Here is a 21134-nt window from a genome sequence, read left to right as displayed (position 1 = left end):
CTTTAGGTCCCTTGTGGGTGGACTTCTCACTTACTGTTTTCAGGATCTGTTTTAATCTAATACAGCTTCTTGATCAATTATCTTGTCTCAGACCCCACTGAACGTCAACCCGGGTTTGATTTACCATGAAGGCAACAGCGCCTTCTCAGCTGGTTTCGTACCAGACATGGAATTTGTGCTGCAGCTGAATTTCAGTGATGTTTTAGAGGCAGTCCACTATATCAGACCAGACTGCATACACCAAATAAATAATAAATTTGACCAATTCCGTTTTTCACCAATTATATTTCCTTTAGGTTTTCCCCTTGATAGTCTGTCTCTGGTACGTCTGTAGATTTTATTTCCATCTATTTCCCTTCTCTAACATATCTGCTCACATACTCAGGTCTGTTTTTTTTTCCTGCTTTTCCTGATCCTGTAATCTTTCCTATTTTTCTTTCTTTTCTCCTTCTCACTTCCTAGTCCCCTGTTTTTATTGTCCTGTTCCTTTCTTTTGCCCCCTCAACTCCTACCCCAGAGCCAATTCATCTGCTTGCTCAGCATCTAGCTTCTTCTCCTTCCCTCCTTATCCAACAGCTTTTTCCAAGCCCCCTTCCCGGCTCAAGCTGCCCTCTCGTTGGCTGTCTCTCTCCAGGACAGCATTCTGTGCTGCTGCACCACAGATGTAGCAGGTGGTAGGGTGATTACTCATGCCCACTGCCAGGCTCAGGGTGATTACTCATGCCCACTGCCCTCTGGTTTCTGGAAGTGGTGAGGAGCTCTTTCTCCTCTCCCTGCCCTCTGTCATTCAGACTTTCCTATGTGCTGCTTTTGAAGAGGGCCATGTCTCTTCTGTTCCCCTATCTTGCATTTCTGGGGTCCTTGTGAATAGCTCCAGTATGTCTGGGCTGCAGCTCAGAGTTTTTCCCCAAGCGGCAGCAGAATAAGACTGATTCTTTTCGGTTTCACAGCTGCCCACAAGGTGCTGAATAGCCATGGCAAAATCTAGCAGATTCTTGCCAATTTCCTGCTGCTGCTAGTTGGGGGACGCTCTGAGCTGTAGAGACAGCGGCTGTCTGTCTGCAATCTCAGGCAGCCTTAGTAATGAAAGCTTTCCGTGTGTGCCGCTGATAATCAGAATGGCTTGTAAATCCTCTTGTCTCGTTTTGTTTTTTTAAATAGAAGTTTAAATATTGCAGAGGTTGATGCATTAGTGCTCTGCCCCCTCCAGTCTCACCTACAGAAATTCCTTACTGGCTAGAGAGTGAATTTGTAAAGCCCTTGCTGTACAGCATCCTGCCAGAACTCTGCGAGAGCTCAGTCACCATTCCATTTCTCTGTAATTAGCTGTTCCTAACGCTCTCCATCTTCCGCTGCTCCCATCTTCTACACCTGGGCATTGGTGGGTTGGGGGGGGATGCATTCTGCCCTCTCGCTAAACATGTAGGGTGCTCATTGGGTGTGGGGGGGTGACTTCCTAAAGAAGCAAGATAAACATGGCCAGCAGTGGACCTTGTAGTGGCTGTTCCAGTTAACAGCCCCTCTGCTGACCCAGGGACTAGGCATGCCATGATATTTCAGTGGAGCATCTGATTGGCCATGCATGGTGGATATGGGGGTGTGGGCCAATAGGAGAGAGAGGGAGGGATTAATGATGTTCATCGGAGTTGCTAACGTGTTTTAACCCTAATTAGGTTTTCTCTCCAGGCCTTAGGGAGTAGGGATATGATGAGCCCCCAGAGCTGGAAGAGTCTATGTATACACATACCCTTCCCACCCCCACCCCCATTTTTACCTCTAGGTTAAAGGTCCTGGGTGGTTTGGGGGAAGAAATGAATATGAGCCAGGGACCTGTCTCCTTCCAGGCTTTGATGGCTCCTGACTGCCAACTTGGAGTTGTTCCGACAGGGGCATGGTGCCAGGAGGGTAAGTGTCCTGAACCTGGTACTAATGCAGTGCTGTGCCCTCTGAACAGGCAGCATAATTGATGCCAACCTGAAACTCCTGCAGGAGGCAGAGCAGCGCCTGAAGATCATAGTGACTGAGAAATTTGACGTGGCTACGAAGCAGGGCAACCTGCCTCAGGTGGAACGTTTCTTCAAGATCTTCCCCCTGCTGGGCTTACATGAGGAGGGGCTGAGCAAGTTCTCAGAGTACCTCTGCAAACAGGTAACGGGCGCTGCAGAACCCACGGTGGCCCCTGGGCTGGCCACAGCACCTCAGAGGAGAGTAAAATTGGGCTTCTGCCAACACAGGTGTTGAGGAACGAGATCTTGGCTCCTGTGCATCTAATAATGGTTAGATGCGATGCGACGAGACGAGACTGGGCCTGGTCAGCACTTTCCCTGCTCTTTGTGCTACTAGGTGGGGCTTTTGGGTGATCAGTCACAGATCCCAGGTCCTCACTCTGTGGCTTTTTCCCCCCCCCTCCTTATCTCACTTAAAGACAGCACCATGCTGCTTGCGCTCAGCCTGTGGCCAGCGTGGCCCCTCTGCACCCAGCCCTACTGCACTGGCACATGGATCAGTTTCTCCTGGTGCCATTATGTGCCTCAATCTGATTAAATGATCCCTTGTGGTTAGCCAGATTTCTCCCAGAAAATGAGACCTTAGCATTTTGTTGAGGGGCCTACATCTCCTGCTCCCCTGGTCCTAGCTGCTGGTGCCTGGGGCTGTGCTTAGTGCTGTTGCCTGTGGTTGTTCTAGAGAAAAGGAACCAGACTGGATGAAAAACAGTAGAAACAGTGAGGAAGTGGAAAGAGCCCCAACAGGCGAAGACCTGGGAAAGTCTGTGGGGAGACTTGGAAGGAGAGGGAGAACTGGGATGGGGCAGAATGGGGAGGGAAGGGTGAAGAGTGTCTGGAAGGAGATCACAGTGCATAGAACAAGGTCAGAGGTACAGTTAGGTGCCTTGGAGATTCCCATGGCCCTTCTTTTTGACCCTCTAGTCTTGGGGGTGAGAGACAGGAAGGGCCTTGCTGGGCTACTTTGTCTTCACAGAAAGCACTTGGGGTGCCCCCCAGTGGTGTAAAAGGGAATTACAGCCAGGTACCCACGTGCTGAAGGAAGCCAGGCTGTACCACATTGATCTCATGTTCTACAGCTCTCTTCAGAGGGCGCAGGAGCCCTGGTGAATGGTGTTGGGGGTATTTGCTAGGCTGCCTTTCGCTAGGTTTTCTAGAGGTGAGAAGCTAGGATTTGTCTGCTGTTTTAACAGTGGTTCCTGTTTGCATAGCACAGCTGAATACACCCATTTCTGCTAGAGATGTAGACTGCCCTACCCCTGGAGTCTCCTCTGCCATCTGACCCAAAGCATCAACACCTGCTCTGTAAGGTCCATGTGTCTTATCGTGCTGGTGGCAGGGAAGGTGGAACAGCAGGGGGAAGGGCTGTATGGGGCAGGAGGGCAAAAGTCTCCCTTGTGCGAGGGCTCTACCAGAACCACACTGACGCACTCCTTCCCCCGGAGTTTAGGTCGCTAACAAAGCCAAGGAGAACCTGTTACTGGTGATGGAGACAGACATGAGTGACCGTAGGGCTGCAGTCATCTTTGCAGATACACTGACGCTCCTCTTCGAAGGTAATCCCTCCCTGCACGGTTTGTCAGCTGGAAATCTTCCGCGATGGAAGGTGCCCAGACAATATCGCAGCTCTCATTTCTGGCTGCAGGAGGGCAGAACAGCGCCGTTTTCCTCTCGGTGGTGCTGGAATAGAGTACAAGGGTTGTTGGAGTGCTGTCTGTCTCTGGCCAGCAGGGGGCATTGGGTCTGGAGCTCGCTCTTTGTTCCGCTTTGGCTGGCAGGAGAGGGACTTGCAAAGGACCAGCTGGCTTCCTCCCCACAGCTCCTCCTGGAATTTATCCTTCTCAGTCTCTCTCAGCCTAAGGGACTGAACCAGAGCCAGACAGGAAGAGTTGTAGATCTCTGCCTTCAATAGTCAGCTGGATGTGAAAGGGCTTGGTGAACGGGGCATGAAAGCTGCCCTTTTCCCTTCCGGCTCCCCCAAACAAATTCGTTAGTTGCTGAAGAGTTTTCCAGACGCACAGCTCCCCAGCCTCACCTGACTGGATGAACAAATCCCAGCCCGGAAGGCCAAAGAGCTGCTGTCCCTCCCTGGGCTGATTCTCTGGGGTTGGGGCAAGGCAGCTCTTGCCCTCCTTGAGAGTGGAGGGCCAGGGACTGGTATGTGTGTTGTGGGAAGACCATCAAGGAAAGGAATAGAGTGCTCTGCTGTCATTCCATACTATGCTACTGCCAAGCCACTCTCCTGTGTTTGCACTCTGCTGCTGCTGACCGCCCAGAGTGTATCTTCTAGGCTTGCCTGGCAGTGGTGTGAAGTGCAGAACACAGGGCTGGCTTTCGGAGCATCTGTCTGGGGAAGAGGAGCAGAGTTTGCCTTGAGATGAGTTTTCTAGAGCTAGAACTGTTCTCTTGTAGCATTAAGGGTGTGTAGGGGATTGAACTCAGTCTTTGGCATTCAGGATCTGCTTTGGTGTTGGCTGTGGGAAGAGGTTTCTTTTCCAGTTGGCTTAACTGGTGATTAGGGAGCTGCAGCTTTCTTCTGTGCAAAACTTTATACCTGGCAAATGCGCTTGGTGGCCCACCTGCGTCTGGTGCTGGCTGCATTGGCTGGCAGCGAGCACGACGTGCCCTGCTTTTGGAGCAGGCAGCTGGGAGTGCATTGAGGCTGAAGGCATGGTTGAGGGGCTGGCCTTTCAGTCTCTGAGAGAGGGCTGGCTTGCCTCCCACGAAGAGCTGCCTGGGAGTGGCTGCAAGGTATCTGCTGCAGCCCTCACGCTCAGGTAGTGCAGTCTCTCGGTTGGAGCTAGCGCGAGTAGAAATAGCACCGCAGCCGTGGCAGCCTGGACAGCGGCGGCATGGCTGAGCGGCATGGGCTGGGTACATGCCCACTGGCTTTTGTACTTGGCATGGCTCAGCCATGCCTCTGCTGCTGCTGCCCATGCTCCTGCAGCTACGGTGCTGTGTATACCGGCACCAGCTCTCCCTGGGCTACCCTCGTGTGCGTATCCAAGCAGGGAACTCGCACTCCTCGCTCGCAGAGCAGACCTAGATTGAAAAGGGAGAGAAGGTGGAGGCTATAACTTTGGGGAGGGAGAAGGGCACCCCAGGATGTAGGGGTGGGTGATATGAGGATCCCACCAGCCTGGATTCTGAGCTGCACTTGGGGAGGTGCTGTGTACCCCTTCCTACGCCCTAGATCAGGATGCCACAGCCCAGGTCTTGGTCAGGATTGGGCAATTGCCCTGCCTGGGGCTTCCTACCACCGTTAAAGCCACGAAAAATCACCACCACTATCTTCTGGCAGGAATCGCTCGGATCGTGGAGACCCACCAGCCCATAGTGGAGACCTACTATGGGCCAGGGAAGCTGTACACCCTGATCAAGCACTTGCAGGTGGAGTGTGACCAGCAGGTGGAGAAGGTGGTGGACAAGTTCATCAAGCAGAGGGACTATCACAGGCAGGTAAGAGTGATGTGCAGTGTAGATTGACTGGGCTGCGGTCTAGAGCTGGCTCTGAGCCTCATACCTAGTGATTCTCTAACCTCCTGTAATCCTTTGCAAGTGGTGTGTGCTCCATGAGCCTCGTTGCTGGGCTCTGCATGGCCATGTGGGAAGTTTGGGCTTGGTACCTCAATTTCCAGGCCAGCAGGTTTGAGGCAGCAAGCTCAGCCTTGTGAGTAGGGTTGCCAACCCCCCAGGACTGAGTCTCCTGGAATTGGCATCAATCTCCCAGTGACTATTGAAAACAGTCTGGGAGATTTCAATGGGATATTTTAAGAAAATGACATTGTCATGTTGGGAAAAAAAATCTCCTGGAAGAGCTTCAGGCAGAGTTGGCAACCCTACTTGTGAGTGGGTGGAAGGGACCTGGCGTTACTCATCACTGCCCTGATGGCTGACAGAGTGCCAGGAAGTGGGCATCCACTCTTTGCCCTGAAGGACAGCGGCCACAGGACATGAGTGGGAGAAACAAAGATGATCCTTTGGGGCTTGACTGGGTGAACAGGAGAAATCCTGTGGGGCGTTCTGAGCTAGACTGTGTCTCTAACTCTTTCAGTGATCCTCCTGCCAGCTACAGCACTGCTGTTAGCTGTCTCATAGGCACACACCTTTAGAGGCCATCTGCGTTTGCTCTGCCTGGCCTAAGTCCTCACTGAGCCCCACAGTAAGTTCAGTTGCTGGGGAACAGGGGATGCAAGTGGGTCGGTTTTCCCTCGGACCTCCCTGTGCCAGCTGCTCCTCAGCAGGATCGGTCCTATAGGGGAACCTAGCGTGGGGTTAAGGGCGATGGCGGGTGGAGATGGTGATGGCTCTCCTGTTCTCACAATTGCAGTTCCAGCACGTTCAAAACAGCATGGTGAGAAGTTCAGCTACAGAAAAGATTGAACCAAGGTACAGAAAATAAAACACTAGCTGCTCTCTTCCTCCACACTATTCCTCTGGCATTAACGCTGCTTCGTAGGTAGCTTGCACCTTCCATCTTCCAAATGCTTGACAACCACTAAAGCATAAAATCCCTTTGGTGTGTGTCTTTATTGCCCTTTCATAGGGGTTCATAAAGATGGTCTCAACGCTTCTTTGTTCTGCTTGTTCATTACCTGAAGTATCAGATCTTGACTTCCCTGAAGGCCTAGGAATAGGACAGTGCAGGAGGCTGATGCCCAATCTGCAGCTCTGCCAGCCCTCTCTGGTGAGGGAGATGGTGACTCTTATAGCTGGGAAAAGTGATCCACCATGGGGTGTTGTGACTTCCCACACAGCAAGTCCATGGCAGAGCTGGAATCAGAACTCTGGGCTCTGGACTGTGTTCCCTCCACACAGCGAGATTCTGTTGCATCAATTTCTCTCTAATAAATTGAAATACTTCATTTTCCCCACTCATTATGGTCTTAAACTCGTCAGTTGCCCCAGATTAAAGCCATTGGAAGCCCAGATACCACGCTTGTGCATGCCAGGTAAATACAGCTGAATCCTTCCCATGCAGTCGGATGTCACTTAGAGCACACCAAGCTCTGCCATCCCTGAACAACACACCTACCTTGGTGTGTTTCTATAATTTAACTTCTTTATGAGGATAGTTTGTTGGCTTATGTCTCGGCGAGGCTAGATTAGCCTAATGCTCAGCTCCCAACCTGGAGGAGCAGCTTTTCGTCCAGTCCCTCCCCTTGGGTGGCTCTCAGGAGTTTAGGCTCCCGCCGGCAGAGTTCTCAGGCGCACTGGAAAACACAAGCCTTCCCACCACGTCAAGGTGCTAGAAATGCATATAAAAAAAATACAAACATTTTTGTTCAAACAATTTCTTTTTGTGATTGTATATGACCATTTATTACACTCGCCGTGTGTAACCTCCTTCGGCAAGTCGTTCTGGACCTCGTTGCCAGGGGATGTTTTGAAGGCCAAAACTATAACTGGGTTCAGAAAAGAATTAGATAAGTTCATCATTAGGATAAGGTCCATCAATGGCTATTAGCCAAGATGGTCAGGGACACAACCCCATGCTCTGGGTGTCCCTAAACCTCTGACTGCCAGATGCTGGGACTGGACAACAAAAGATGGATCACTTGATAATCGCCCTGTTCTGTTCATTCCCTTTGAAGCATCTTGCACCGGACACTGTCGGAAGACAGGATACTGGGCTAAATGGACTATTGGTCTGACCCAGCATGGCCATTTTGTTCTTATTTTCTCTGGGCTTTAGCTTTCCCATCTGTAAAATGGGATGATAATATTTCCCTGCCCATCAGGTTGGTGGTGAGGCTTTGTGTAAGGCACCGTCTACATTTACAGTGGTGTACAGAGAACATATACTGCACGTCCCCCCAGCATGGGTAAAAATAGCAGTGTAGATAATGAGGCATAGCTTAGGTGAGTGAAGACATGCCAGACCCTTAGGGCACATACCCTAGACAGCTCTCCAGTGCCCAAGCAGTGCCTCCCATGTCTACACAGCTATTTTTTTAGCAGTGTAGCATCCCTGCTGCAATGAAAGGCTCTGGCAGGGGGGGCAGCAGGCAAAGACTCCGGGAGCTCCCCCCGCCAGAGCCTTTCACTGCCATATGTAGTACACACCAGCATGGATACAGCCCACTTTTCACTGCGGCATGTAGCTACACGTGCCCTTCGTGCTGCTGCCAGCGTAGACAAGGCTTAAGTCATGTTTGCACAGTGATTTTGAAGCAGGCTCAAGGAGTATGTTTCCTTTTAAATTAGAAGAAACTACCTTTTCTCTGCACACTCAATGTGCTATTCTTTGCATGCAGGTACCATTGTGTGTTTCCTCACCTGCTGAATCAAGACAAACCCCTTGTTTGCACGTGCAGACTAGCTCTTGCCAAGGATTTGTAATGAATGTTTGTATACCAAAGCACACACGGAGGGAGCAGTGTCCAGGAGATTCCAGCCCTGGCTGGGCAGGGATCACACCTATTGCTAGCTGGGTCTAGTATGGCTTCTGTCCCAGCCTATCAATGGTAGTCGCATCCACCAACATAATGAACATTGTTCTTTAATTATTTTTGCAGAGCTTTTTGATAAATCCATCCTTTGCTCCTTTTGTGCATTATATGCCAGGGTGGTTATTTTACATGGTAAACTGCTTGACCAGTGAATGTCTTGTGACCCTGAATTTAATACCAATCATAATCCCTTTTGCTTCAGGACACAAGAAGTCTCCTAGCTGTTTGGGGATAGGAGGAAACTTCCTCTTTGGGCAGGTTCTTCGATAACTGTCCACTGTAGGTGTAATAAATATAAAGGGAAGGGTAAACACCTTTAAAATCCCTCCTAGCCAGAGGAAAAACCCTTTCACCTGTAAAGGGTTAAGAAGCTAGGATAACCTCGCTGGCACCTGACCAAAATGACCAATGAGGAGACAAGATACCTTCAAAGCTGGAGGGGGGGAGAAACAAAGGTTCTCTCTGTCTGTGTGTTGCTTTTGCCGGGAACAGAAAGGAATGGAGTCTTAGAACATAGTAAGTAATCTAGCTAGATATGCATTAGATTCTGTTCGTTTAAATGGCTGAGAAAATAAGCTGTGCTGAATGGAATGGATATTCCTGTTTTTGTGTCTTTTTGTAACTTAAGGTTTTGCCTAGAGGGATTTTCTATGTTTTGAATCTGATTACTCTGTAAGGTATTTACCATCCTGATTTTACAGAGGTGATTCTTTTTCTTCAATTAAAATTCTTCTTTTAAGAACCTGATTGCTTTTTCATTGTTCTTAAGATCCAAGGGTTTGGGTCTGTGTTCACCTATGCAAATTGGTGAGGATTTTTATCAACCCTTCCCCAGGAAAGGGGGTGTAGGGTTTAGGGAGGATTTTGAGGGGAAAGACGTTTCCAAGTGGGCTCTTTCCCGGTTATATATCTGTTAGACACTTGGTGGTGGCAGCAATAAAGTCCAAGGGAAAAAGGAAAATAGTTTGTACCTTGGGGAAGTTTTAACCTAAGCTGGTAAAAATAAGCTTAGGAGGTTTTCATGCAGGTCCCCACATCTGTACCCTAGAGTTCAGAGTGGGGAAGGAACCTTGACTGTAGGTGTCTTGCACTTTTCTCTGAAATAGCCGGTGCTGGCCACTCTGAGGGCTGGCTGGACTCCTGGCCTGCTCAAGTCTAGCAGGTCCTGTGTTTTACTACCCATAATAAAGTTGCCAGAAGCAAGTCTCAGCAGGCCTGAGTTCAGCAATGCATTTGAAAGTAAAGGGAATGATGGGCTGTTCTGAGCCATCTTGCAGAGCTTTGGCTCTCCCAGCTCCCTCAGAAATGAGCATCCATGATTCTGTAGAATGTGCTGCCTTGTCGTGTCATTTGGTTTAGGAAAATGAGTGCCCTTCCTTTTGTGGGCTTGCTACACTTTTTCTCACTGTGCCCCTTGCAGGGAACTTGACCCCATTTTGACAGAGGTCACCTTGATGAATGCCCGCAGTGAGCTGTACCTCAGATTTATCAAGAGACGGATCGTCTCGGACTTTGAGGTGGAAGACTCCATGGCCTCGGAGGAGGTAAAGCAAGGTAATCCTTTGAATGCCATTGCTTCTCTGGCTCTGTCTTTACAGCTCCTCAGTGGGTAGCTGGCTGGGTGAGAGCAGGCACTGCTATGCGACGGCTCGTTGAAGGCAGTTTCTGGGATAGCTCTCTGGAGGGCTGGACCGTGTGGCATGAGGACCCCCGTTTTCACAATAGCATTTCATGCATCCAACCTCCTGCACAGTCTGACCCCTCAGTAGCGCGTCTCTTGGAGCATGTCCTCCTCCTTCACTGTTGGGAGACCTGAAGAGCGGTGTGCACAGGAAACCTGGCCCTCTAGTGCAGTCAGGCTCTTCTGCTAGCTGGTTTGGAGACTAGCTTTTACCTTCTGCTACTTGGTCTCCTTTCCCCGCAGCTGGCAGGGTTGCATGTCGGATTTAACAAATGCAAAGGATGGACTCTCTCCTCCACCCACCCAAAGCAGGTAGACGGTGCCATTGTTGAAATTTGGAGGTGATATCACACCATGGTGTTGCCCTGGACCTCCTTTGGTGCAGGGCTTGTCTTCTATATCTCTCCCTGGCTGGCAGGTGTCTGGCATGCTTTGCATGCACTACCTTAGTTCTCTAAAACGGGGTTCTTAAATATTTTTGAAGCATGGAGGGGAGAGTGTGTCATGGACACCACTGCTTTCTTTCATGGCTGCATGGGCCAGCTCCCACTCGCATGTCTGTCTGTTACATAGTAGCTGGAAACGGAGGTGAGCCAGCAGCATGTGACCCACTCGCTCTCCGCAAACCCCAGTTTGGGAGCCATGGCACTAAAGCAAACAGCCCCCTTTTCGGTGTAGAATCCTTAAGGTAACTAAGTCTCTCTCTGAGCAGAGTGAACTTCGATACACGTAGGCTGGAGAGCTGGGGAAGGGAGCAGTAGCCTAGGAAGGGGTGAGGAATTTAAATGAAGGGTGTCTTAAATGTCTGGTGTCTTAATCGAGGTCATGGCTAGCTTTGATTTCCTCTCATATCCCTCTGGGTGCTTCGTCTCACTGCTGGAGTCCTGAGGATCCTGTAATTTACACCTTGCGCTTTCGAGGACCCACAGCCATAGCTGTCATCTTCCCAGCTGCCGTTGGGGTGGGCCTCCCTTTGGAGCTCAGCTCTCCCGCAGGAGGAGCAGCTGACCGATGAGTTGCATGTTTGTCCTCTGCCCAGTAACTAAATATGCTGCTTCTGCAGCTCACCCGGCTTCTCTCAGCTCAGGCAGCGTGACTGCAGTTGGCATGCCGAGGGGCTTTGCCAGGTGCTGGTACAGGATACCCCCAGAGTCAGGGTGGCAGAGCTGTCTGCTGTCCTTTGCTGCACAGTTCAGACACACGGTTCGTTCAGGGCGGCAGGGTTTGTACAGTGTGTGCCTGTCGGGTGCCATTCCGGCAGGTCGCTGCTGCCCCGCTGAGGTGGCCATGGGGAAGTGCTTTCGGGTGCTCCGTCACTGGTGATGGTTCTGGCTTGCTCTCTGCAGCGCATCAAAAGTCTTTGGACAAGCTCCTCAACAACTGCCTGTTGAGCCGCACCATGCAAGAGCTGATTGGCTGTTACATCACCATGGAGGAGTACTTCATGCGGGAGACTGTCAACAAGGTAGGGCCTGCGTCCTGGGTAGCCTGGGGTGGGGACCGGGCCTTGAAATCCACAGGGGATTAAGGAGGTGGAAGCCTCTGGTTCCTGCTGCTCCACAGTCCTGCTGGGTGAAGACATGCAGGGGGCTCCCTGCCACACGTCGTGTATGGGGATTCCATGCGTTCCCCTGGCCCCTTTCAGTAAATGACCTCTGGGGCGGTCATTGGGAACAATTTCACACGAACAATGTACAGAATTAATTGAAAAACTCCTTTCTGAGCTTCCCAGCCCAGAGTCCCCCATATGGATATGGAGTAAGGCTTGCAACCGGACACCCCAAGCGGATGGTCTGGTCAGACTCGGTAGGCTTCGCAGAGTTGCACCTGGCCACAGTCGCCTAAGGAAAACCCAGACCACTGCTGGAGGTGCTGTTGGGGGCAGTTTTCCTCGGAAGCAATAGTAGACCAAGGGTGGCTTGCGGCGTTGCTGGGCTGATGGGGTGTAGAACTGTGGTCTTGGCGCCTCTTGCTAGAGTAGGAGTGTTATCCTTGTTGTCCTGGCCAAGTTCTAACGTGGGGAATGACTCCACTGACCTGGATATCCCGCCGTGTCAGCCACGCTCCTATCCTTAGCTTCCTGCACTAAATGCTTGCTGTGCGCTGATGAACAGCTCCAGGCACCACAGAGGTGGATGTATGTCAGGAGCGGATGAAGTGACTCCTCTGTGCAGAGCTTGTGACGTGTGTTGGATCCTGGTGTTGAAAGCCATTCTAGCAGTTTACGGCATTGCTCCTCAGCCTGCCCTCCCATGCGCTGCCATTGAGCATGCCATGCCAAAGGACCCTTAGCCAGGACTGGACGTTAAGATGCTTCCTAACGTGACATAACAATGAGTTTCACGTACCCCGAGCCCCTTTCATGCCCCATGCAGTGCAAGAGACTCTTCCGTCACATGGTGACAAGCACGTACCTGATACCCTGGAGGGGGATGATGCAAGTAGGTTGGGTTTGAGCCCTGTGAGACAGATCATGTGTTAATAGGTAGACCCCCCCAGCCTGGCTCTGATTTTTACCAGCTGCGTGTCATGTTGCCGTGTGACATCAGGGCCCGAGGTCCCTGGCTGGGTGTGCTGTGGAGAGGCAGTGTGCTGCCGGGGGAATGAGCACTGCAAAGGAGTGGAGCTCTCGGAGCACATAGGGGTGGGGGTGGAAGAAGGAGCATCCTGGTCATCTTCCCCGTTCCACCATTGAACATTGAGAACTAACAAATGGGGCTGTACCCGTAGACGCTCAGTGCTGCTTAGGCTTGGAGACGTGCTGCTCTGAGAAATAACCTGGCTCGAGTGGGGCTGGGAGGGCTAGTTGCCCCAGGAAGGTGGGTGGGCAGCCTGCAGGAAGGGGGACCTGTGCTTGGGGCTGGATATTTCTTTGAGCCGTGCAGCCGAAGGTGAACCTGAGCCACTCAGGGAACCTATCTCAGTCACTTCCGGACTTGTTGGTCCCTTACCTGCTGCACTCACTGCTGTGAGTTTTCTTTCCCTTCAGGCTGTTGCTATGGACATGTGTGAGAAGGGTCAGCTGACCTCCAGCATGGTGGATGACGTCTTCTACATAGTGAAGAAGTGCATAGGGCGCGCCCTGTCCAGCTCCAGCATAGATTGTCTCTGTGCCATGATCAATCACTCCACCACCGAGCTGGAGTCTGACTTCAGGTAATGGGGCAGGCTGCCTGCAGGCGTCCCTGGGGCTGAGTACTGTCTCCGAGTCCCCCAGAGGGCACGCGGAAGGATGCAGGGGTGAGAGAAACACTATTTATCAGAAAAGGCCATAACTGATTTCCCCCCTTATTCGGATCTGGTTTTGTTGCGTACTTAGCAAACACTGTGTTTGCTATAGGATGGTGTTTCCTGCATGTAGAGCCTCTGAATTCCCATGCTTCTAACCTCAAGCATGTCTCTTCTCTGCGACATGCCATGTGAAAACAGGCCCTTGGTGGCCTTGGTGGGGCGAATGGGTGCAAGAGCCTCAAGACCAAAAGTCATCAAAAGGGCTGGGAGGAAATCCGTGTAGTACTTACACATGTTTTACCTGTGCGATTGTACAGTCTGTGCTGGGCCACTTGCGGGCATTCACCTTAGAGCTCCACATGGCAGGTGAGGTTCCCTGGGGCCACTTTAATGCAGCAACTTGAGTGGCTGCTTGATGCTTTTGAACAGGGGGCATGTGGGTACAGAAATCAACCTGTGCCTGTTTTGCATCCCGAGATGGCAGTAGCCAGAGGGAATACAGAAGTGACTGATCTCAACAAGCTATTGCAACCAGCCCATTTGGGTGAGAGCTCGAGAAGGAAGCATTTTGGCTGGATCCCTGGATGCTGGGCAATGGACATTGTGAGGAGCAGAACGATTTGGCAGGGTTCTGTTTGCCATGCCTAGATCCTGGCTCCTGACTTGAGCAGAAGGGAACTGCTGACCAATATTTGCTAGTCTAATTATTATATATCTGTGTGTCTCACTTTATTCACACCAGGAATGGTAATAAGCATTAAGCACACACTATCAATATAACGTTGTATATCTTTCTTGTGGTTACATGGCCTGACTTGGTCTGTGTTCCGTAATCCTGTTCACTGGTGCTATGTATCCCACAATGCTTTGCAAAGCTGAAGTCAGCTTTGGCTTTAGAAAACAAGAAAGTTGTCAAAGGCAAAATACATTAATGTTCTGCCCAGTGCAAGCTAGGGAGGTACCTTCATGAACCAGTAGCTGGAATGCTAGTATCCACAACAGAGCTAAGGAAGGACCAGAATTACAAGTTAAGGAACTGGGATGAACTAGTGGGCTGGGTTTTAGTCACACGAAGAGTTTTGTAACTTGTAAAATCATCCTAGAAGTACTCCTAGCTGCACTGGGTGATTTTGGAAGCAGCCTCCTGTGTAAGGTGAATTCAACAAGGCTGCACGAGTTGGCTTCCCAGACGTGGTAGCGTATGGAACCTTTTCTCCGGGACTAAAGTATCCTTGACTTCTAGCAGTTACCCTGTCCTGATATTGGTCTGTTGAGTGCATTTTACAGCGAACCAAAGCGTGCTCAAGGAGTGGACTATACCATCTCCCAGCAGAAATGGGCCATCTTAATTCTCATATGTTCTTCCCAGGGTGAGTCGTGGCCACTTTCCCTGGAGTCGAGGGCTGGGCTTGTGCAACTGGGCCTGACCTGATGCTTCTCTGTCCGCCTGATTGGCTTGCTCTGTTCGGTACTAAGGCACAGTGTGCTCTGTCCGTCCCCAGGGAGGTTCTGTGCACCAAGCTGAAGCTGGGCTTCCCGGCCACCACATTCCAAGACATCCAGAGGGGGGTGACCAGCGCGGTGAACATCATGCACAGCAGCTTGCAGCAGGGCAAGTTTGACACCAAAGGCATCGAAAGCACTGATGAGGCCAAGCAGTCCTTTCTGGTGGGTTTTGTGCAGGCTTGGATGGAGGGGAGGGCAGGTGGCAAGGATAGAGGGCCTGGAGAATGTGAGGAAAGGGAGATGCTTGGATATCTAGTGTCCCAGGAACCAGAAAGTTTGTCTCATGGGCTTGAGTTATAGACCATGGCCTGAGAGCCAGGATGGGGCAGGGTGACCTCTGACTCCTGGTAGAAGGTTGATGCTGCATCTCCTGTGAGTAGGTCTCCCAAACCATTCCTCCCTGGATACTTAGCCAGGCAAGATCCTCCAGTTATCCCACAAGCTGTCATGACTGTGTGTTCCCCTTGGCTGGGAAAGTGGGTCTGCTCTGCACTGAGAACTGAGATTAGCACCGATGCCCTGCAAAGAGGCACTGGGAGCATGCCACTTCTCCCCAGAGGGGAACTCTTGCACAGAAGGATTGCATAGGATGAATGAGCTCTGCTGATACAACAAAGGGGTTTTCATCACAGGCGGCCACTGCACTTGGAGTGTGAGAGCCATTCCGTTGTCTTCTCTTCACTGTGGTGCTATAGCCGGCCGTGTTTCAGGCTTCAGAGCCTGGAAGTCAACTTTAGAGAGCAAGAAATGTGAGCCCTCGGGAGTACCTCCTCTGTCACCTCTCTGCTGCTTCCCTCCATCTGGAGGAGCACTGTATAGATCTCGGGACACCCATGCCCTACACATGCATATGGGAGACTGCACTGTTTGACTGGTTTCCTGATCCAGCACTGAAAGGGTTTCCCACTGATGGGACACCCTTGATGCCAAGCAGACCTCAAGCGAAGTCCCTTGACTGGCAGCTGTGATGATGGCTGGCACAGACCTGCACGCCCTGTCTGCCCACGGCAGCACTGTGAATGCATAGCAATAAGGAGGTTATGCAGGTGGTTCCTTTTAGCAAATTTCATTGTGCTTGGAGGATAGATAACAACAAAGGCATGAGTGAAGGGAGGGTGCAGGGCCGATGGCTTTATTTCATTACATGCTCGGTGACAGGGCTGTGCATTTCCTGAAGGAAAGTACTTAAAATGTCAGCACTCCTGCTGGAGTCCCTCATTCACCTGTCAGCCCGGCTCGTTTTCCTGTCTCCAGGAAATCTCAGTATCGCCCTGACGTTTACTTCAACAGGTGAAGAGCAAAGCATCACCACTGCTGAAGCTTTAACGAGGATTATCAACAGGGCAGAAGAATTTCTGCGCTCTCCTGCCTGCCCATCAAAGACTTGCTTTTCATCACCGTTTTCCTGGACTTTTACTTGTCATCTGCTACATACTTGTGTGTAAGCAGCTGGCTCTGGGCGTTCGCAACCCAGAGTGTTCTCTGTGATGCTGCCACAAAAGCGGTGCAAAACGCAAGGGTGGGACTTCCTGCAGGAATGAGGCAGAGAGCTGTCACTCAAACACTTTTATATATAAAACAGTAGTGGGGGGAGGGTAGATCGGCCATCACTGGAAACATATCATGTCTTCTACACTTACCTATTTGCAGGTGACTTACTGTGCAGTTCCATTATGCGCCTTCCTCTTTGTTCCAGGTGACCTTAAACAATGTGGAGGTCTGCAGCGAAAACATAATGACCCTGAAGACTACTTTGGAGGTAATGTCTGGCATCTTTATTGGCTTCCTATAACCAGCCTTACAATCAACTCCGGTCCAGCTGGGTAAATTTTAAGGGCTTCTGCTGTGGAATGAGCACTCCTAGCCTCCTGTGGTCTTGGCCTAAATTAACTTTTAGTGATCTTATTTAACCTCGGGTGACCTGTCCTGCTAATTCAAATAGCTTGGTAGAAAAATTGGGCTGGATGGGACCACTATCAATTCCTTGAGTCTATCCACCTACCTCCTGGCAAAATAGATGTCATTATCCCTAATGAATTTCCAAATTTTCTGTGGGGCTGAAGCCTTCATTGTTTACAGGGACGGCAGTTTGTTTCCTGTTTTCGTTTTATACCTAAATCTTCCTGTTGTGGGGCCTTTACTACATGTTCGATCTGTATCTAATGAGAATTTGCTCATTCGCATACAGCATCTATGTCTGAACCTCTTTCCTCTTGACTGACTGTGTTCTGGTTTTAACCTTTCTTTATCACTCTCATTTTCCAAGGCCAGGTCTACACTACAGACCTAGATCAGTACAGCTGTGTCGCTCAGGGATGTGAAAATTCCACACTCCTGAGTGACATAATTATATCAATGTAACCTCTCGTGTAGACAGTGCTGTGTCGATGGGAGGGTTTCTCCCATTGACATAGCTACCGTCTCTTGGGGAGATGGATTAACTACACTGGGGTTCTCAAACTTAATTGCACCACGACCCCCTTCTGACAACAAAAATTACTACACGACCTGAGGAGGGGGGACCGAAGCCTGAGCCTGCCTGCTCCCTGCTACCCTGGGCAGGGGACCAAAACCTGAGCCCCACCACCCCTTGTGGGGAAGAGGGGGCAAAGCCGAAGCTCAAAGGCTTCATCCCCAAGCAGGGGGCCTGTAACCCGAGCCCCGCCGCCCAGGGCTTGGGCTTTGGTCCCAGGCAGTGGGGCTCGGGCTTTGGCTTTAGCACTGGGCCCCAGCAAGTATAAGCCAGCCCTGGCAACCCCATTAAAATGGGGTTGCGACCCACTTTGGGGTCCTGACCTGCAGTTTGAGAACCCCGGAACTACACCGAGGGGAGACGCTTCCCTGTGACTTCCACTGTAGCTCTGTACGTGTAGACAAACCCCAAATCTCCAATACCGTTTCTGCTGATCACCTTTGAACGCTGTTCAATTTACCTGGTTATTTTTAATAATGACTTGTATTTCCCAACTCATTTTGTCCTGATGTGGTAGCCCTGTGGACGAACCAGAAGAAAATACTGACAATACACACAGGGACTCTCTCTCTCAAAAAAAAACAAAAAAAAACACCAGCCATGAGAACCTGAGATTTTTTTTTTAAAGGGGATGCAGCTCAGCTGCTAAATCGATACCTAGCGTCAAAACAGAGTGACTGCTGTCCAAAGCATGTAAAAGACCTAGCCCTGGCCTTGCAGAGCTTATAGTTCAATAGATGTGATCCAACCAGCTGATGCAAGAAAGACGCTGAGTGGGGCCGTGGGAAGGGGGACATGTTACGAAAAACTTGTGGCTGGTTAGGGTTGAGCAGGTATCTTAGTGGCTCTTAGATTAGCGAGGGCTTCTCTTCAGTCGGTGTTAATACTGCCCTGTATTTTTATTATTGGGGTGAGTGTGGGGTTGCAGTTGGGGAGGGAAGTAGTGGAGAAGGGCAGTGATGGAGGGCGTAGAGTGGGGAAGTAGAAGCTGGGGTGGGGGGGAGGGAAAGAAGGTGGTCTAGTTACTGAAGAACCTGATCTGCAGACACAATTGAGTAACCAGATTTGCCAGTGCAAACAAAGCACATGCCGACTTGTGCCTGCCCAAATCCACAGGCTGGAGCTGCAGATCGGGTGCAGCTGGGGAAGATAGACTTTCTCCATCTGGTACGGCATTTGGGGCAGGGACAGTCTGTTACGTCGTACAGCTCCTAGCACATTGAGGTGCTGCTCCATGATGGGTTCCAGGGTGAAACTGCAAAATAAATGAATATTAGCACTCACCCCATTTCTGATAGGGTTGGGCTGTTGATGTTCATCCCAGTAAAAGAGACACTCGTGTTAGGACTTGTCCTTTTCTGAAAACATGGTTGAATGGACTGAAATCTATCCTCTGGCCAGACCAAGGGCTAGCTTGTCAGCGCTTGGTTCGACCTTGTGAAAATGCTAAAAGAACCCTCCACCCCTTGTTTCTCCATCTGTAATATGGAGATAATTTCCCTATGTCTTGGGTTAGAATCTCTTACTCCTTGTGACACATGAGGCAACCAGGTGGGTCCACCTCCGTCTGTCTAGTGCCACGTTTCCTGCTCCACTGTGGTCTCTTTCCACGACAGTAGCATCTTTCTCAATGGTTTTCTTGGGACACCTGTTGTCCTCCTCTTTCCCATTTTCCACCAAGTCTGCGTATGGGGGTGTCTTTCCCACAGAGTGACTGTGCCAAGCTGCTTAGCCAAGGCTTTGGGGGAGAACAAGCCGAAGCCAAGATCAACAGCTGCCTCGCTGACATGGCTGCGGTGTCTAACAAGTTCCGAGATCTGCTGCAGGTGAGCTCCTTGCCGTGCGGGTGGTGCGCTCCGACTGAGGCAGCCTGGCTTTGCCACTCGGCTGGCTCTGAGATGCGCTCACAAATGGGAGATCATCAGCCCAGGGCCTGTGCTAACTTTGGATCTGAGTCCAGCCCATATGGTGTAAGATGGTGCAGAGGGGTCCAGCTTTAGTGGAGGGGGAGTAAACACATCATGTGCTGAGTAACAGTGATGCCTCCTGGCTGGGGAGGGATAAGCATTAAAGGCAAGCTGCGGAGCAGAAGGAATATGGTTCCCCTTGCTGCTTTGTGCTGAGCAAAGGTGATCTCACCAGGTAAAGGGGCAGTATTTTTAAATTAGAACCATGAGTTCTCAGATCTTCCCTTCTCCCTATTTGAGGGGAACCTTGGCAAGACCTCCAGAGGGTCTGTCTAAGGATAGCATCTGAGATGCTCCGGCCATCCCACAGATGTAATCCAAGAATCAGCATCTCTCTTCCCCTATTGAAATATCCAGCTTCCCCATCTCTCAGTGGGTAGCTGCTGCTAAGGCTACAATCTCATGACATCCCTGATAAGTCCTCCAGTGAGCTTGCCAAAGAGAGGGAGAGGAAAGCCTAATGTTTGGTGTATGGAAGCCAAGCAGCAGAGAACTTGGTTTGAGCAAACCCTGAGGCCATCTTTCGCCTTGTGAGCGGAGCGGGGAGAGCAAAACCATTTTCTCTTGCTTTGCCATGCACTGTCCCCGGCTTGCTTGGAGCCTCTCCTGCAGGCGGGGTCCCAGGCTTATGGCTAATGCTGAAACCACGCAAGAGCCTTGTTAAAGCTGGATGGGAAGCAATTGAGCTCCCATCCTGCCTGAGACACAGATATACCCTTTCAGTGGGAAAGGGCAGCTGCCAGCAGACTCCGAGATGCCAGTTGTAATTAAAAACTTCCACCAACTGCCTGGTGAGAAGCTTCTCGCAGGGTGACCCCTCATGTCCCGCTGAGCCCGGCAGCTAGTCTGCTTGGCAGTGGAGACCCTTCACAAGCACTCTAGCCTTGCAGCTACCTAGGACTTAACCTAGGCCCCCAACAGCCACCACTCCCCACACACAGCAGCTTGTGAGGGGCATGTGCGACGTGGAACTGCTGCTTCCCGGGAAAGCAGTCACTGCTACCACAGCTAGCTCTTCTCTAAGCTTTTCCTGTTGAACAAAGCTATGCTGGGGGAGAGGGGGGCCTTTGGAATCTGGCCATGGCTGCCTTCTTGCCATATCTGGCCCTGAGCAAGCAGAAGGCCACGTCAGTCAGTGGCCTTCCCCCTCCCACCTTGGGGCTCCTAAGCATGGCGCTTGGCATCCAGACTCGTGGGTTCCATTCCCATCTCGACTTGCTGTCTGACCCTGCACAAGTCTCTCTCCAGGTTTCGTTTCCCCCCTCTGGAGGTCATACTCCCCTGGCTAACAGGGCAGACTCCAGGTAGGGTGAGAGGAGCAGTTTCATAGCCATGGCTGAATGGTGCACGTTCGTTGGAATCAAGGTGTGTTCAGTCATTTGCCAGGTCCTCTTCCTCTCCTCCCCAGGAAGGACTCAGTGAGCTGAACAGCACAGCTGTCAAACCACAGGTGAAACCCTGGATCAACCTCTTCCTTTCGGTCTCCCATAATATCGAGGAGGTAAGCCTCACCTTTCTCTGCTCCCGAAGTGTCCAGCTCCATAGGGCTCTGCACCTGTAACGGTGGGGAGGAGTCAGAGGGACAGGCCTGGCTCACACCCAAAGATCTTCCCTGCTGTCACCTCAGCATGGCCAGGCAGTGAATTCCTTGGCCGTCCAAGGACAACCCGTGGGACTGAAACCTAGAAAATAGGACCCTAGGAAAACATGGTGAGGGGTACAGAATGCTGTACTGTCAGGGACCTTTCCTATCCTAGTGTCACAACTCAAGGCTTCTCATGCCAGTGACACACAGTTCTGAAAAGCACCATGCTAGCCGGT

General features: G+C 51.0%; 1 protein-coding gene across 1 annotated transcript in view; it reads left to right on the top strand.

Moving 5' to 3' along the window:
* Positions 1–21134, top strand: part of COG4 (component of oligomeric golgi complex 4) — a 32000-nt gene that overhangs the window by 6774 nt on the left and 4092 nt on the right. Inside the window, exons 5-15 of the mRNA XM_084644632.1 lie at positions 1955–2148; positions 3454–3559; positions 5305–5462; positions 6334–6392; positions 9876–10009; positions 11483–11601; positions 13126–13292; positions 14870–15035; positions 16570–16632; positions 19056–19172; positions 20722–20814. Coding sequence (XP_084500758.1) covers positions 1955–2148; positions 3454–3559; positions 5305–5462; positions 6334–6392; positions 9876–10009; positions 11483–11601; positions 13126–13292; positions 14870–15035; positions 16570–16632; positions 19056–19172; positions 20722–20814 — 1376 coding nt within the window. The remainder of the gene's footprint in view (positions 1–1954; positions 2149–3453; positions 3560–5304; positions 5463–6333; positions 6393–9875; positions 10010–11482; positions 11602–13125; positions 13293–14869; positions 15036–16569; positions 16633–19055; positions 19173–20721; positions 20815–21134) is intronic.

This window comes from Lepidochelys olivacea, assembly GCF_965140295.1.
Source record: "Lepidochelys olivacea isolate rLepOli2 genome assembly, chromosome: 12".
NCBI classification, from domain to species: Eukaryota; Metazoa; Chordata; order Testudines; family Cheloniidae; genus Lepidochelys; species Lepidochelys olivacea.
The sequence above is the reverse complement of the archived record's forward strand: the minus strand, read 5'-3'. Positions and strand labels throughout refer to the sequence as shown.